At 37.2% G+C, this 17290-nt stretch overlaps 1 protein-coding gene across 1 annotated transcript in view; it reads left to right on the forward strand.

Moving 5' to 3' along the window:
• The window catches only part of ABCC9 (ATP binding cassette subfamily C member 9), a 153974-nt gene that overhangs the window by 65564 nt on the left and 71120 nt on the right, over nt 1-17290 (forward strand). Inside the window, exons 20-23 of the mRNA XM_027129448.1 lie at nt 6437-6475; nt 7889-7990; nt 10155-10239; nt 11544-11624. Of these exons, the coding sequence (XP_026985249.1) occupies nt 6437-6475; nt 7889-7990; nt 10155-10239; nt 11544-11624 (307 nt within the window). The remainder of the gene's footprint in view (nt 1-6436; nt 6476-7888; nt 7991-10154; nt 10240-11543; nt 11625-17290) is intronic.

Here is a 17290-nt window from a genome sequence, read left to right on the forward strand (position 1 = left end):
AGACATTTATACATAGATGCCTCCTTGGCAATTGCTATGTTTGACCTAGTCTGACATGCAGTAGCCCCAGCAGAGAAAGGAGAGAGAGATGAGGCAGGGACTGAAAAATTCTCCAAACTTTTCAGAATGCCAGGGTTCTTGCCCCTGCATCTGGGTGTGCTCTGTATTTGTTGAAAAGCAAATGTCCTGCCTGACTGAAGTTGTCCTTTCCTAATTGTCATGATAAATAATAATTCCTACTGACATCTTAGGAACTAGGACTAAATAAAACTCTTTACCTGATGGACCGTTCCAATGAGGGAGTCCAGAATGTGTAATAATTGTGGTAATCATGTGAGACATAGCCATCATTTATCTTTGGTTTCCCTTTCTTTTTCTTCCACCTTGCCCATGCCATCAGCCATTCTGTCAGACCCCATCTGTCATGATGGTCTATTTGCTAATGTCTTGGTGCTAATTTGCTAATTGGCTTTATAACAGTGGCTGAGTTACTCTAGGACTGGCGAATTGAGGAGTTACTCCTTTTCATGTGATGTTGCCTGACATGAAGGGGTGATAACGTGAGTCAGCTTTCCTGGATCAGACATGATATATAGCATATGTGCACCCACATCTAGCTCCCCTTCTTCCAAATATTGTTCCTGATTTAAGCTTGCAAAAGTCACTCTTTCCCATTCCGTAAGGTACCAACCATGAACTTGGAAGTTGCTAGAATACCAAGTTTAACTTTTACTCTTGAAGGAAAATACACACAAAACCCTGCATGTGGAAGTGAAATTGGATGCCATTGTCCAGAAGGGGATTTTCCATTTGACCTCCTCGCTTTCTCGCTTGCCTTCATCACTGTTCACTGCCACATCGAATGGTGGACGATGAGGCTACAGACATGGAACCGGTGATTTTCATGTAATCAGATAAGATCTGATGTTGGAATTCGGAGCCAACTCTATTTATTTATTTATTTAGGAAGAGAAGAAAATAACCTTCCTCAGTTGAATTTGATTAAACATATCGTTAAGTGAAAAGTTTGGAGAGGTGGTCTCTAGAAGTTAAGGGCTACATTACTCATGGAAAATGAAAGAGAATAATTTTTTAATTTGTTCGTGGGAAATGACTACCTACAAATGGATCTATATCTACCTTTTCTTTCTTCCTCTGAAACTAGTATATGTGATTTAACTTTTACTCTTAAAGGAAAATATATCTAAATCCTGCAAGGGGAGGACTTCAGAAGTGAAGATCCTCCATATGCTGTTTTGCCTTTTGCATGACGTTACTACATGAATTAACCCTTCTTTCTGATAGAAGTCTTTAATTTCTTGCCCTCCTCATTCCATGATCCTCCATTTTATTTTATTTTTAAAGATTTTTTTGATGTGGACCATTTTTAAAGTCTTTATTGAATTTGTTACAGTATTGCTTCTGTTTTATGTTTTGGTGTTTTGGCCACAAGGCATGTGGGATCTTAGCTCCCCGACCAGGGATCGAACCCTCACCCACTGCATTGGAAGGTGAAGTCTTAACTACTGGACCACCAGGGAATTCCCATGATCCTCCGTTTTTAAAAAAGGTCTTTCCTATCTCATAAACAACGGGAGCATTTCTCCTTTTAAAAGAAGAATCTACCCACACTTAACCTCCTTGTTCTCGTCATGACTGCCTAAATGCTCAGTTGTCATAATTTGTTCTCAATCATGCTTAACTTCTCCATAGCTTTTGAAAGTGTTCACCACGGATGACTCCCTGAAACCAACTCCTTTCTTGGTTTCCATGATACTTTTACTTATTCATTTGTTTAAAATGTGTATTGGACACCTGTAACATGCATATCATTGTATTCATTGTTGGGGGTAGATAACTGAACAAGGGAAACCAGCCCCCTATTCTCATGAAGCGTAGTGTTCAGCCGGAAAGGCCATGAGGAAGTAAGAAAGTAGTTTCAAAATTATTTGGTTAAATTTTTTAAATATCAGGAAGAAAAAGTACAGGGTTTTAGAAGAACAAATCATAGGTGACCTGAGTTGAGTTTGTGGGATCAACAAGGTTTTTTTAGGGGGGAGGCATACATGAATGATCCTTGAACTTAGATTTTAAGAATAAGCCAAAATTAATGAGTTAAACCGTAAGGAGCTGCAATACGAGTGGAGATGGAAGGTGAGGAAGAATATACAGTCTACTGTAGGATCCCTTTCCTTTATTTATATCTTTGACTTCAGTTTTCTCTCTAAGTACTAATGACACACCAGTGTACATTTCTGGCCAAGAACCTTCTTCTGAAAACCTAATAGCTCCTCCAAAAAGCCTTATACAAGCTCCAAATTGAACACATCCAAACTGAGCTCATGTTTCCAAAACCTGCTTCTCCGCCTGTATCCTGGAAGGGTTGTGTTCTCACCCCCTGAAATCAGTTGGTAGGAGCCCAAGTCAGGGGTCAAGGATTCAACCTAGATTCTTCTTTCTCTATCGTCTGCAAAATCCAACCAATCACTTTTCTCATGTCTGTTCTTCCATTTTTGTATCTATTTTAATTTTCCTGGTTCAGGTACTTAATCGCATTTGTGAACTACTCACTGTGAACTACTCACTCCCTCACTTTTCTTTACACTGTTGTGAGATTTACCTTTTGATATGAAAATCTAATTACTTTCTTCTTGCTTATAATTCTTTTCTTGACAGGCCAAAGCGTAGAAGAAATATTCTAGACACCTTTGCATAAAAGGGCTTTTCCCGATGTGGTCCCTATCTAACTTCTTAAATTCTTATCCTGCCATTCCACCCACCCTTTCCATTGTGTTCCAGTAACACTGGACTGCAGGTAGTTTTCAAATACACATACCTCCTCTGTAATGCCCTCTCCCAGGTTGGTGGCCTCACTCTTTTTTCTGGTGTCAACTCTGATGTTGTGTCTTTGACAAAATCTTCTCTAATTTCCCAGGTGGACTGAAATGTACCTTCTCTTCTGGTCCCTCTGCAGTTTGTTCAAATAAATAATGTGGGCTGGTCTCCTTCCTAGACTGAGACACCCTCAAGCCAAGCATGTTGCCTTTTGCTTTTCATCTACTTCATGTCTAACCCAGACCTGGGCTCTTTCCATTTCTCTTTGTAGACACACAGGACTCTTCTCCTCTCTCTCTCTCTCTCTCTCTCTCTCTCTCTCTCTTTCCATCTCCATCCCTATTATCTTTCTAATCTCAGCCCACAGCCCCTTTCAACTACCACTCTCTCACTTTCTTTTTGTAGATAAAAAGGCCTTTTCTGGGACTTCCCTGGTGGTCCAGTGGGTAAGACTCCATGCTCCCGATGCAGTGGGCCCAGGTTCAATCCCTGGTTGGGGAACTAGTTCCCGCACGCATGCAGCAACTAAGAATCTGCATGCCCCAACTAAGACCTGGTGCAGCTAAAATAAATAAATATTTTAAATAAATTAATAAAAGTCTTTCCTCTTTCCCTCCAGTTCCTTTTATTCTCCTCTCGCCTCAGTCTACTGCAGTCTCATGTCTACCTCTGCCACTCCACTGAAACTATTCTTTATCCAGTCCATCAGTGCCATCCTGGTTATTAAATTCACTGTGCACTTTAAAAAAAATTATTTATTTTTTGTTGGAGTATAATTGCTTTACAATGTTGTGTTAGTTTCTGCTGTACAACAAAGTGAATCAGCTATATGTACACCTATATCCCCTCCCTCTTGGACCTCCTTCCCATCCCCACCATCCCACCCATCTAGGTCGTCACAGAGCACCAAAGCTGAGCTCCCTGTGCTATACAGCAGGTTCCCACTAGCTATCTATTTTACGCACGGTAGTGTATGTGTGTCATTCCTAGTCTCCCAATTCGTCCCACCCTCCCCTGCCCCCTTTGACCTCCTGTCCACTTGACGTTGTTGCCCATACCTTTCTTCTTCAAAAGGTTTCCTTGCTTAGTTTCCAGTGAAACTCACAGTCAAGTTTTCCTCTTGGAACTTTTGCCTGCTCCTCTCAATCCCTTCTGCAGATGTCTCTTCCTTGGCCATTTGTTAAATAGTGATGTTTTTCAAGGTTCCGTCTTTGTCCCCTTCTTTTCTGCCTCTATATATACTTGCTGGGCCATCACATAGCTTCCCATGATATTAGTTTCCTCTATCTGCTCCTGCTTCTTTGTTCACTTCGTTGTGATAGCATTGTTGAAGTCATTTATTGGCTTTTCACTAGTAAAGGAAGGAATCCAAAGTCTTTGGGATCTAAGGCATATATTATGAGGGAAAATCATCCCAAAGGCTTCATTTGTTTACCAGATCTCTCTCCTGAGCTTCAAATTCTGCTTTCTGGCCATGGTCATTCTGACATCCCTTAGGTATCTCAAACTGAATGTGTCTGATTCTAAATTTTATATCTTCCCCCACCATATACATTTCCTCATCTGTGTCCCCTGTCTGTCACTCCTTCCTCCCTTCCATCCCTTCCCATCTTGTCAATCACACAATCCTAGGTATCTTTGAATGAACGTGTTCACTTCTCTTCATTCATTCACCATCACCCCAAGTCAGGGCACTGCGTTCTCATCTCCGGTATCTGACAGCCTTCAAGGCTCTCTGTATTACCTCCCATCTTGCTCCCTCCAATTTATTTGTTACTTTCTGCAACTGGAGTGATATTTCTAAACTGAACGTGTTATCTCTTTCTTGCTTAAATCCTTTTAGTGTTTTCTGTGGCTCTGTGGAAAAGTTCAAACTCTGTAAAACGGTTTATGAGCCCCTTCGCTATGGCTGTTCACCACTTGTTTTTAAAATTCATACTTTTCTTCTCTCACCATTGACACCCACATTTCAGAAATGGTAAATTTATATCAGCTCCTTGCATGACCAGGATACTTTAAGGTCATCCAATATGTATTTTATTTGGTCTGAAATATTCTTCACCTTTTCTCCATCTAGCCCACTTTTATCCCTCTGGTATCAACTCCTCTATTTACCCTGGTTTGCCAAAGGTGGATTGGGTGTCCTTCATCTGTGCTCTAATATCACCTTTTGCTTCACCTATCATGGTGTTTATTCCCTTGTCACACTCCCACCAAACAGAAAGCAACATGAAAGAAGGAATGACTTTTCTTTGTTTACTGTATCTCTAGTATTTTGGCACTAGGGGGTGATCAATAAATATTTTTCAATTGATACTAAATACATATAGTTGGAGTTAATCAATAGTAATTGAAAAAAATTGGTGACTTCCAAATTCATATCTCCAGTTCGGGCTGACATTTTCAAGTGTCTGATGGGCATTTCCACCTGGATGGCCAATAGGAAAATTAATTCATTAATTTCTGCCATACACCTGCTCTTCCTCATCTGTTTTCTCTCTTCCTCAGATTAAATAAAACCATTGAGTTCCTTTATTGGTTTTTTTACCACTAAAAAAAATAAAATAAAATCCAAATTTTTTGGCATCTAAAGCATATTGTGTGGAAAAATCACTTGGGAAATTGTGCGTTTCATTATTTTTATGAGCAACTTAAATCAGAGAATAATCATTATTGAGAGGGAAGTTTCAGTCTGAGATTGTTTTTCCATACCTCTATTAACCACCCCATGATGTCATCAGAAATGTGCAGTTGTGAAAATCTTATCATTAGAAACACTAAGCCAAACATCACCAAGTAATGTACTTAGGTACGTTTTCTCCACAAAAGCATATGATGCTTTCCAAAGTGAAATAGGATCTATTCTTGGAGTTCCTGTAGACTTTAATTATGTGTATGGTTTTTGAATTCAGAATGATGGAGTTCAACTAAAATATTAAAATTTAGAATAATAAAAAAATAGGTCCTCGAGTGTTTTTTCCCCAATGAAATAGATATAACTAAATTTAATTAGCCGAACACCTTGTTTTACATAAATAATATCAATCAGTAATTAATTATACCAAAATGTTACAGTGTGACCATGCATTGTGCATGTCTGTCTTTCTTACCAGTTCCTTAAGGGCCAGGCTGTGTTTAAACCCTTCAAGTTTAGAGAGCAAAAAGTATTTCTTGTTATGCCTTAGGGTAACTGATTAGGAATTTAGATAGATTAAATTCAAATATTAAAGGTAGGGAGCGCTTGGAAACATCAAATTCTTGTATAAACTAGGAAACTGTTCTGCAGAGTTCACCTAAATCTACACAGGTAGTTGGAGCAGAGTTGGGGCTAGAACATGTCCATTGTATGAACCCAAATTATATATGAAAGAGAACAGCGCTGTCCTTCTTTTGGAAGCTTACTAAGTAATTATTTCTTCACTGATGAAGATGTGAAAGAAGACGGTCATTTATCTGGTTTGTCTTTGGGACTAATATCAAAAACTATTTGGGAAATGTAGCTATTTTATATGTTCAGTGTTTATCTTTTACCTGATATGTACACTCATTCGTTCTATATTTATATTTCATAATTAATGACCATTGTTTGCCACACTTGCAGTGTAAATGAATCTGAACCTTCTTTTGAAGCAACCAGAAGGTATTATTTCTATTTTTATCTGCGTAACTTCCTTCCTCAGACTTTACCTGATATTCCATCTCTTACTCCTAGTCATTTTATTCATTCTGATAATGTACAAAGTCATTTATTAAAATGCGCTAGCAATATTTCCAGTAGCAGTAGTTCCCAACATTTGGAGGCTGCTAAAAGAATTAATTTGCCAAACAAAATGGCCCATTGTGTCAACTGTTACCTTCTCCATGAGTCACATGGGTCTCAACTTTGGCTGAAACTCAAATGTTCTTAGCGAATTGGATTTGGGATTTCATAAGATAAAATTGCATAAGAATTAATATGTATATTGTTTATGAGTTAAAATGTGATGGGATCTGCTTCTAAGCTGGAGCTGGAGAGTCAAGTGCTTCATCCATTAAAAACAAAAAAAAACCTTAAAGGACCCGGGGCAGGGAGGGGGAAACAGACATGCCAGAGGTTGGGAACCACTGTTTTACCACACAGATGGTTTTCTAAGAGACTGCTAGCATACTATATATTATCATGCCTTCTAAACTCCTAAGACATAATGTTTCAGGATGATCACTGAGCATTTCTAACTACTTTTTTTCTTAACTTTATTCTTTTTTAACCTTAATTCCTTAATTAGTACTTACAGACCATAAACTAACTGTGGAAGTGTGAATTTTAAGCTGACCCCTTCCCTACCCCAATCTCATCATCTTCTGTATCTTCAACTCACATGCATTTTCCTAATTATTGCAAATTAAAATCTGATGTATAGACATCTGGTAGAATTTGCAAGCCAAAAAAATGGGGGACAGGGAGGAGGCTATCATTTTTTAAAAATAAACTATTTCAATATGTATTGAAATATGTAGTTTCGTTATTGAAATGGACTCCTCAAGATCACTCTTTGTTTTGAAATATTTATATTATCTATTAATATTATCTATTATTTTAAAATATGTTCATGCAGTTAAGCCACAAACACATACTATAATTACAGTATTAATTCACATCTTTTAAAAGATATTCATATAAAATGCAGAGTTATGTAAAATGCTTTTAATATAAAGTGAAATATCTGTGGCTATTAGAGTTAATTGCTATTTATCTTTAAATTATTTTTAAAATTATAGTCATTTTAAAAAATAACATTTTAATTAATAGTTCATACCATAAAATACTTCTTTAGCATACCAAAATAAAATTTGCACCTTGTGTGTTGTTTTAATTAAGTTCTCATCCCTTTAATTTAGTGGACTATTTAACCATTAATTAATAAGGTTGATGGTTGTTAAAATGTTCTCTTTTAGAAGTTCCCCATTTCTGTCTTTGAGATATTTTATCAACTTTCATTTTTCTTTGTTGTACTAAAATAAAGACTCAGCACAGCACCCTTGCTGTGTTTTGTTTTTCTTTTCCATTTTCCAGTAGGAACAGGTATTCTGTGGCTTACGCAGCTCAAAAGCCTTGGCTATTAAATGCTACAGTGGAAGAAAATATTACCTTTGGAAGTCCTTTCAACAAACAGAGGTAATTTTGAATGTATAAAATTTAGAACTCAAATGAGCAGCTATTTCTAATCCCTATCTTTGGTTCACGGTTTCTGGAGCCTTTTTGTTTTAAATTTTTATGGGATTATAGTTGATTTACAATGTTGTGTTAGTTTCACGTGTACAGCAAAGTGAACCAGTTATACATATACATATATCCACTGTTTTTTAGATTCTTTTCCCACATAGGCCATTACAGAGTATTGAGTAGAGTTCCCTGTGCTATAGAGCAGGTTCTTATTAGTTATCTATTTTACATATAGTAGAGTGTATATGTCAATCCCAGTCTCCCAATTTATCCCCCCACCCCTATCCCCTGGTTCTGGAGTCTTTGTATCGGGACTTCCTTTCTTCTCTGTTTGCCCCTGCATCCGTCCTCATCACCTGCTCTATTAAGTCAACTCTTGTAAGAGAAGCCTCGTTGGAAGTTTCAGCCCATCCTATACAATTATTGAGAAGAATTTGTACACCAAAAATAAACAGCCGAAACCGAAGCGTGTGTGTATGTGTGGGGAGGAGGTGGGCATGGCCCTGAGGTTGTTGGTAAACAGAAGAAAAATCTCAGTAAGGAGCAGAAGAAGGGTTAACCGTGGACAGAAGAAAAGGAATACGGGATCTGAGGGGTCTGGTTACTCGGAGCAGCCAGTATACGTCCTCTTTCAATCATCTTTTAAACACCCGCTCGAGTGTACAAAGGCAAGATCCTTTCCTTAAGCCACCTGCATGAGGGGTAGGGAGTGTCCTAAGACCCTGAGCTGGGTTCTGAAAGGTAAGGAAAATTAGGTCTGGGGAGAGGCATGAGGAAGGGGGAAGGGAGAGGAAAGTGTGGGAGGAAAAACTCAAATTACATGGGATTGTTTGGGGCCTGGGAACAAACCAAACAGAAAGGGATCTGTGTGTATTGATGGCAGCAAACTAGATTGTAAAGGAAGGCTGAGATGAGACAGTCAAGTGCCTTAAAAGCCAGCCGGATATAAATCTGACATTCTCGGGAGGCACAGCAAGTGTTAGAAAGGGGACTAACAAAGTGAATGTGCTCTGGCAGCGTCGTAAGAGGTTTGTGTGGGATGAATCTGTATTAGGAGCAAAAAGACATTTAGAAGTTTGATGGGATAATGACCCAGGCATGCTGTGTTTGTTGCCTGCACTTGGCAGTGACTGTAGAAATGGAAGAAGAAGAGATGGTTGACAGAAAAGCATTCTAGAATAAGAATGGACAAAATAAGAGCAGGGGGAAGAAAAGGGAAGAATCAAGAATGACTTGAATATTTTAAGACCAGGTGATTGAGAAAATGAAACCATTGATATTTTCCCTAGCACTCCCAGTGCCCATGCTTCCCTGTATTTCCAGTCTGTCCAATTTCCAGATCCAGCCTTAGGTCAACTTGAGTACATCAGTCCTCATCTTCTTCCGTTTTCTCCTCCCTTCAGCATCATGATTGTGGACACAGATTCCCCACCTGTAACCCATGCTTTAGCCCCAGTGAGCCTCCTCTTATCCCTCACATGCACCGTGAACTTGTTCACCTTCGTGCAGTTCCTTAAGCCTCCCTTCCCTCATTTTCATTCCTGGAAAATTACAGCTCATCTTTCTGGATACACCTTACAACTCGCCCCCTCTCAAAGACGTCACTAATTTCTCAGAGTAGTCAGTCATGTCTTCCTGTGTATTCTAGGAGCACTTTATACCTACCCATCTATATTCAGTACCTAACAAGGTACATTTTTATTATATGTTTCTATGTCAATATTCTGCTCCATTTAATAGTTTTTTAAAAAAAATTTTAACCACTTTTTTCACTGAAGTATAATTTACAATGTTTTGTTAGTTTCAGGTATACAGCAAAGTGATTTAGTTGTACTTATTTATATCTATTCTTTTTCAGATTCTTTTCCATTATATGTTATTACAAGACATTGAATATAGTTCTCTCTGCTATACAGTAGATGCTTGTTAATAGTTTTATAAAAGTGGGAACAAATATCTATTTATCTTTGTATCTACAAGCCTAGCGTAGAGGCTAGTATATACTAAATTGTTCAATAAGTGTTTTATTTCAGCATCCAAGACATTGGACCTGGGACTTAGTTTATGGGCAATATGTTAATAGTGATCTAAAAACTCAAAATATTTTCTCCCAAAGGTACAAAGCTGTCACAGATGCCTGTTCTCTTCAGCCAGATATTGACTTACTACCATTCGGAGACCAAACTGAAATTGGAGAGAGGGTAAGCTATGTGTAGTTTAATTAGACAATGAACACAAATCTAGAAAAGTCTTCTGGTTGTCTTTAACTTTTCATGGAGCATGAGAAAATCTGAGAGCTCTGGAATTATTGTTTTCCTAGTGACAAGTTCTGGGAGCATGAGCACAGGAGTTCTTAATGCCACGTCTCTTAGGTATTTGTTGACTAACCAGCATACACTTCACATTTTGCTAGCTGCTTGAGAGTTCTCAAGGGAAGGGAAGCAGTCCCTGACTTTGATCAAATGTATTTTTACTTACTTGGAGTTTACTTTAAATTGGTTTGGAAACTGAGATTGCTTCCGACAACTTCTTCCACTCTTGTCAACATCCATTTGTTCCTGTTAAAGGGTTCTTTTTTCTTTGTGTAAACAGGTTTTACATTGGCATCATACCGTTCTATGACTAGCTGAAAAATATTTATACCTGTATGTAATCATTTATAACAATGCTGGCTAAAATTTTTTACTCTTATAGGTGGCAAGTACTGGGCAACAGGCTTTATGTGTATTATTTACTTTTACAGCAAATCTGTTATATGGGTGTTTTGTTATCAGTGTATTGCAACCAAGAAGACCAAGGCTGAGAAAGGTTAAGGAACTTGCCCAGTCAGAGTCATTGGTGCAGGTGGGATTGGTCCACCTCTGTAGTCTGTGTTATTCATGGCTGTTCTTTATTGTAACCTAGTAGAGTGCTTAAGACATGACCTGGACTTCTTTGAGTCTTCATTTCCCCGTGGGGAATAATGCCTACACTGGGGAAATTGCTCTGACGAATAATAGAAATAAGGAATGGAAAGCCATTCACATCAGCCTGGTGCATACTAAATGCTCAATAAATATTAGTTTTTCAAATTTTTATAATCAGTACTTGATTATAAAAGCATATTGCTGTGTAGTTCTGTTGAAAAAAACTTGTAATATCGAATTTAAAAGGCATATGTTCAGTGTACTACAGACACAATGCATGAAACTAGAAACAATTTGGGGATTACTTGCATCTTCAGCACTCACCTTGGTTTATGGTTATTAATGCTTCGGTACAGCAGAGTTCTCTATCAGAGTGAAAAGAGGATTAATGTTATCAGTCAGAAATTACCTTAATATAATTCAAGTATTGACCACTAAACAGCTTGCATTTTATCTTACTAATGTTATCACAGTTTAATTAATAAATTACCATTAATTTAAGATTCTTTTAGAGAAGTTTGTATTTTAAAGGGAATTTTTTAATCAACAGATCATCTACTAATATAAAAGGTGGATGTTTATGGATATTTCTTCTCTAGGGCATCAACTTGAGTGGGGGTCAGAGGCAAAGAATCTGTGTGGCCCGAGCTCTCTATCAAAATACCAACATTGTCTTCTTGGTAAGCATATGGGCTTTTTGTTTCTTTCTATTTCATTTTTCCCTCTGGACAAATGAGTCCTTAAAGAGACAAGTAACTCAAGGAAAGACGGTTTAACTTGTGAAATTACAGAGAATTAAAGGGAGACAAATCCTCGGAGTACCAATCAAATCAACATCAAGGTGAGAGTTGGGGGATCCGAGGGACTGAGGTGCCCAAATCGTTACTTATATGAATTTTTAACTCATGAGGATCATTAATGAAAGAGAATGGATGGTGCTGGATGAACTGGACAGGACCATAGGTCTTCTCATTTATATTTGCTAGCAAAATAGAGGGGCTGGAAAATATACTCTTGGTGGACATAGGGGTTAGTAAGTATGCAGCTCAGGCTGTGGATAAGATATATCTGTGAAGCTTCCTGAAAGTATTCTTAGAAATCTTGATACTAGCCTAGACCTACTGAATCATAATCTATAAAGGCAGAGTTTAGAGTCTGTATCTTGAAAAAGCTCCATAGATGATTGTCTTGTATTTATATCCTGGGTTGATAACTTGCTTCTCCTGTGGATCCACAAATAAAATTTGATGATTATGTTGATTATGAATTTGCTCTAGTTTGGTTTCTCCAGAAGGATGTAACCAAAATAGCTTACAAATAGACAGTGTATATTAGAGACCAGCAGCCTATGTAAATACCTCCTTCCCCTGCTTTCTCCTTCTGTGCAGTTATTAACCATTTATAAACCTGGTTCTCCAACCTCCTTTAGAGTTTTCACTCCATCTAAAATCGAATATCTTCAAATTTTGTGGAGTTTTCCACTAAATTTGGATCCATTACTGGGGATGGGAGTAGAATTTGGACATAGTGGTGGAAGTGCACTTCAGGTTAATGTCCCTAAGAATACCTGTCCCCCAAATGTTCCAGAAAACACCACCATAAAAGCTATACCAGTATCTAGCAGTAACCTACGTAATTATAAATCCTTTTCATAATGGGTGGACCCGCAACTAGAAATGACCTCTTGAACTTTGGGCTGAAGTAATGATTGAACCACCTGAGGACCAAGTGACTTGGAAATCTGAAAGAGACAGAGGTTCTCTGAATGTAATATTCTACTCCATTTCATTCCACTGCCTTCAATTTAATGACCCTTACTTCAGTTGTAGAATCATGAGATTCAAAGAAGTCATAGTGCTACCACTGTGGATTCCCAGCCATTCATTATAGAATTGCTTTTCATATCATCTCTAACAGCTTCTCGATGACTCTCTCTGAAGACAGATTGCTTATCTTTGAGGCAGCCTTACCTTGTTGTTCCGTGTATGGGTTGCCATAATTGGTGGTTTACACAATACAAATTTATTATCCTATAGTTCTGTAGGTTGGATATCCGACATGGGTCTCACACAGCTGAGATCAGAGTGTCTGCAGGGCTGTGTTCCCTTCTGGAGGCTACCGGGTAGAAAAGGCTTCCTTGCCTTTTCCAGCTTCTAGAAGTTGCCCACATTCCTTGGCTCCCAGCTGCCTTCCTTCATCTTCAAAGCCAGCATCTCTGACCATTTTTACTACTCACTTCTCCCTCTCTTCACATCTGGGGAAGTTCTCAGCTTTCAGGGATTCCTGTAATTAGCTTAGACCCATCAGGATAATCTTCCCATCTCAAGGTCTTTAATCTAAATCATATAGACGTACCTTGGAGATATTGCAGGTTTGGTTCCAGATCATCGTAATAAAGCGAGCATCGCAGTAAAGTGCGAGTCACGTGATTTTTTGGGTTTCCCAGTGCATACAAAAGTTATGTTTACTATACTGTAATCTCTTAAGCGTGCAATAGCATTATGTCTAAAAAAACAATGTACGTACCTTAATTGAAAAATACGTCATTGATAAAACATGCTACCCATCATTTGAGTCTTCAGTAAGTGATAATCTTCTTGCAATAGTAACATCAAAGATCCTTGATCATAGATCAGTGTAATATAATAATAATGAAAAAGTTTGAAAGTACTGTGAGAATTACCAAAATGTGACACAAAGACACGAGGTGAGCAAATGCTGTTGGAGAAATAGGGCCGATAGACTTGCTAGACGCAGGGTTGCCACAACTCTTCAATTTGTAAAAATACGCAACTCTGTAAAGCACAATAAAGTGAAGTGCAATCAAACGAGGTATGCGTGTATCTGCAAAGTCCCATTTGCTATTAAGGTAACATAGTCACAAGTTCTGGGAATTAGAACATGGACATCTTTGGGGACCATTATTCTGCCTGCTGCGGATAGCTTTCATTATTGGAAAGTTATTATGGGATTGAAATCTGCTTCTGTGTATTTTCCATTACTTGATTCCCATTCTGCTTCTGCAGCAGCAAATATATTTCTTTTATATAGCCATAGTTCAATATTTTAATATTATTGTCATTACTTGCCTTAATTTACTTTTTTCTAGGCTAAGCAAGCTTAATATTTTTAATTCTTTGACAATAATATAATTTTTATAACTTTTTTTTACCTTTTCTTAATTCTGGATGTAATAGTGTTTGTCAGGGTCCCTCTGAAAAAGCGTGTTCTAGATGCACTCTGATCAACTCAGATAATCTAAGACTAATAGATCTTATGATCTAAATATTATAGTTTCTTAATCGTAGCCTAAAATTGAATAACGTTTTAGCAGCAACAGAATACTGTTGATGTGTTTTAACAGTTTCCCCCAAATGAAAATATCCTACACTTCCATTGACAAAGCACTTTGAATTGCAGTATTACCTCATTTGATTCTTATGACTGTGCTGCTAGGGTAGATGGTATCCTCATGTGAAGTGAGGAAACTTATACATAGAAGGGTCAAGTGCCTTACTCAAGGACTAATGACTAATGAGTGATACAGTCTGGGCTAGAACTCCATGTCTTTTGAGTACTGTTTTTCTGATCAGCTAAGATTCTCTGGTATTTTTTAAAAAGTATTACTCTCAAGTTACTACCTGTGTTGTCTTTTTCTTTCCTTTCCCTCTCTCGCTCCCTCCCTCTCTCCTTCCTTCCATCCTTCTTCCTTTCCATCCATCAATGTTTAGTGAATGTCATCGATGCCATCTTATGTGCTGGTAAAGGAAACAAAGTTTTCTCCTTTGTTATTCCTATCTTTAAGGATCTTACTTGTACAAATAATTAGTTAAGGTTTTACATTTTGCTCTGATCTCTAGTTAACCTTTATCAAATTAGCCTTTACACTGTATCAAAGCCATGTGAAACATCTTGATTATATATCAAACATATTAGTTATTTTTAAAGCTTTGTAGCATCTATAAATGTTCTGTATCAGTGAATATATTTTTAAGAGGTTATTTCCAAAAATGTGTCCATAAAGAGTATACTACTAAAACATTCATTGAATACAGGAAAGACTATATTAGTGAGAACTGTATATATGTATATAAAAATAAATAATATATTACTGAAAATGAAGAATTGACCATTCACTGATTTGGCCATTTGTCAAATTGTCTTGCACTCTTTAAAGAAAGTATCTCCCCAGAATGTTAATACACAAACTGAATCGTGAGAAATGATCAGCAATCCATCAAATCTAGATTATTATTAAGTTATATAAAAGGTTACATTTTACTGCAACACCAAGATGCCACATAATGAAGCCATGATGACACATAATGAAGCCATATACATGATAGCAATCATTATTAAGGGCTTTTTATGACCTAGTCATGATTCTAAATACTTTATGTACATGAACTCACTTCATCCTCACAATAACCCTATTAGGTTTGACATTGTTATTATTAATGTTACCTTTATTTATGCAATGATAATGTTGAGGCTTTGGGGGATAATTTACCCAAGGTCACACAGATAGTATAGTGAAGCAAGGATACAAACCCAGGTGATCTAATTCCATAGCCTGTGTCCTTAACCACTGCACTCTTCCTCGTTAAGAGATTCCTGGACGTCACTAAATTCTCACTGTGGTGCTTTAAAGGGTTTAGCACAGTTAATCACCACAGCTTTATTTATAAGAAAATAATAATAAAATAATGCTTTAAAAATATTTTACAGAGACTTTTACAACATTATTTGATCTTTGCAGCAAACCTATGTGCTCTCTGACAGGTCTTTTTATTATCCCCATTTTACAGATGAAGTGACTGAGTTTGAAAAATTGCCCAGTGTCAGAGATCTACTCTGTTAACTACTTTCAAATATGCAATACAGTATTATTAACTATAGTCGTAGTGCTGTACATTCTATCCCGAGGACATGTTTATCTTACAACTGGAAGTTTGTACCTTTTGACCACTTTCACCCATTTTCCCCAACCCCGCACCCCCACCTCTGGCAAACACCAATTTGTTTTCTGAATTTATGAGTTCACTTTTTTTTTTTGAATTCCATGTATAAGTGAGAGCATATAGTATCTGTTTTTCTCTGTTTGACTTATTTTACTTGGCATAATGCCATCACAAATGGCAGAATTTCCTACCTTTTTATGGATCTATAACATTTCACATTGTCTTTACCCATTCATCCACTGATGGACATTTAGGTTGTTTCCATATCTTGGCTATTGTACATAATGCTATAATGAACATGGAAGTTCTTAATGAACATTGAGATAATGATTTCATTTCCTTTAAATAAATACCCAGAAGTGGAATTGCTGGATCATATGGTAGTTCTATTTTTAAAAATTTGAGGAACCTCCATACTTTTTTTCCATGGTGGCTGCACCAATTTACATTTCCAACAGTGCACAAGAGTTCCCTTTTCTCCACATTCTCACCAACATTGGTTATTTCTTGTCTTTTTGATAATAGCCTATCTAACAGATGAGAGGTGATATCTCATAGTTTGATTTGTATTTCCCAGATAATTAATGATATTGAGCATCTTTTCATGTACTTGTTGGCCATTTGTATGTCTTCTTTGGAAAAATATCTATTCAGATCCTCTGACCATTTTTAAATTGGATTGTTGGGGTCTTTTTGCTATTGAGTTGTATGAGTTCTGTATATATTTTGGATATTAACCACTTATCATATATATGATTTGCAAATATTTTATCCCATTTCATAAGTTGCCTTTTCATTTCGTTGATGGTTTCCTTTACTGTGCAAAAACTTTTTAGTTTGATGTAGTCTCACTTGTTTATTTTTGCATTTGTTCCTTTTATTTTTGGTATCAGAATCTTAAAAAAGCATTGCCAAGACCAATGTCAGGGAGCTTATCCACTATGTTTTCTCCTAGGAGTTTTATGGTTTCAGGTCTTATGTTCATGTCTTTGATTCATTTTGAGCTGATTTTTATGTGTGATGTAAGGTAGTAGTCCAGGTTCATTTTTCTTACATGTGGCTGTCCAGTTTTCCCAGCACCATTTATCAAAGAGACTATCCTTCCCCCATTGTATATTCTTGACCCCTTTGTTGTAAATTAATTGACCATATGTGCATGAGTTTATCTCTGGGCTCTCTGTGCTGTTCCATTGATCTATGTGTCTGTTTTTATGCCAATAAGATAATGTTTTGTTTATGATAGCTTTATAATACAGTTTGAAATCACGAAGTATGATACCTCCAGCTTTGTTATTCTTTCTCAAGATTGCTTTGGATATTAGGAGTCTTTTGTGGTTCTATACAAAGTTTGGAATTGTTTGATTCATTTCTGTGAAAAATGTCAT

Source organism: Aethalodelphis obliquidens, unplaced genomic scaffold, assembly GCF_003676395.1.
Source record: "Aethalodelphis obliquidens isolate GAN/ISIS:26980383/991018 unplaced genomic scaffold, ASM367639v1 scaffold36, whole genome shotgun sequence".
NCBI lineage: Eukaryota > Metazoa > Chordata > Mammalia > Artiodactyla > Delphinidae > Aethalodelphis > Aethalodelphis obliquidens.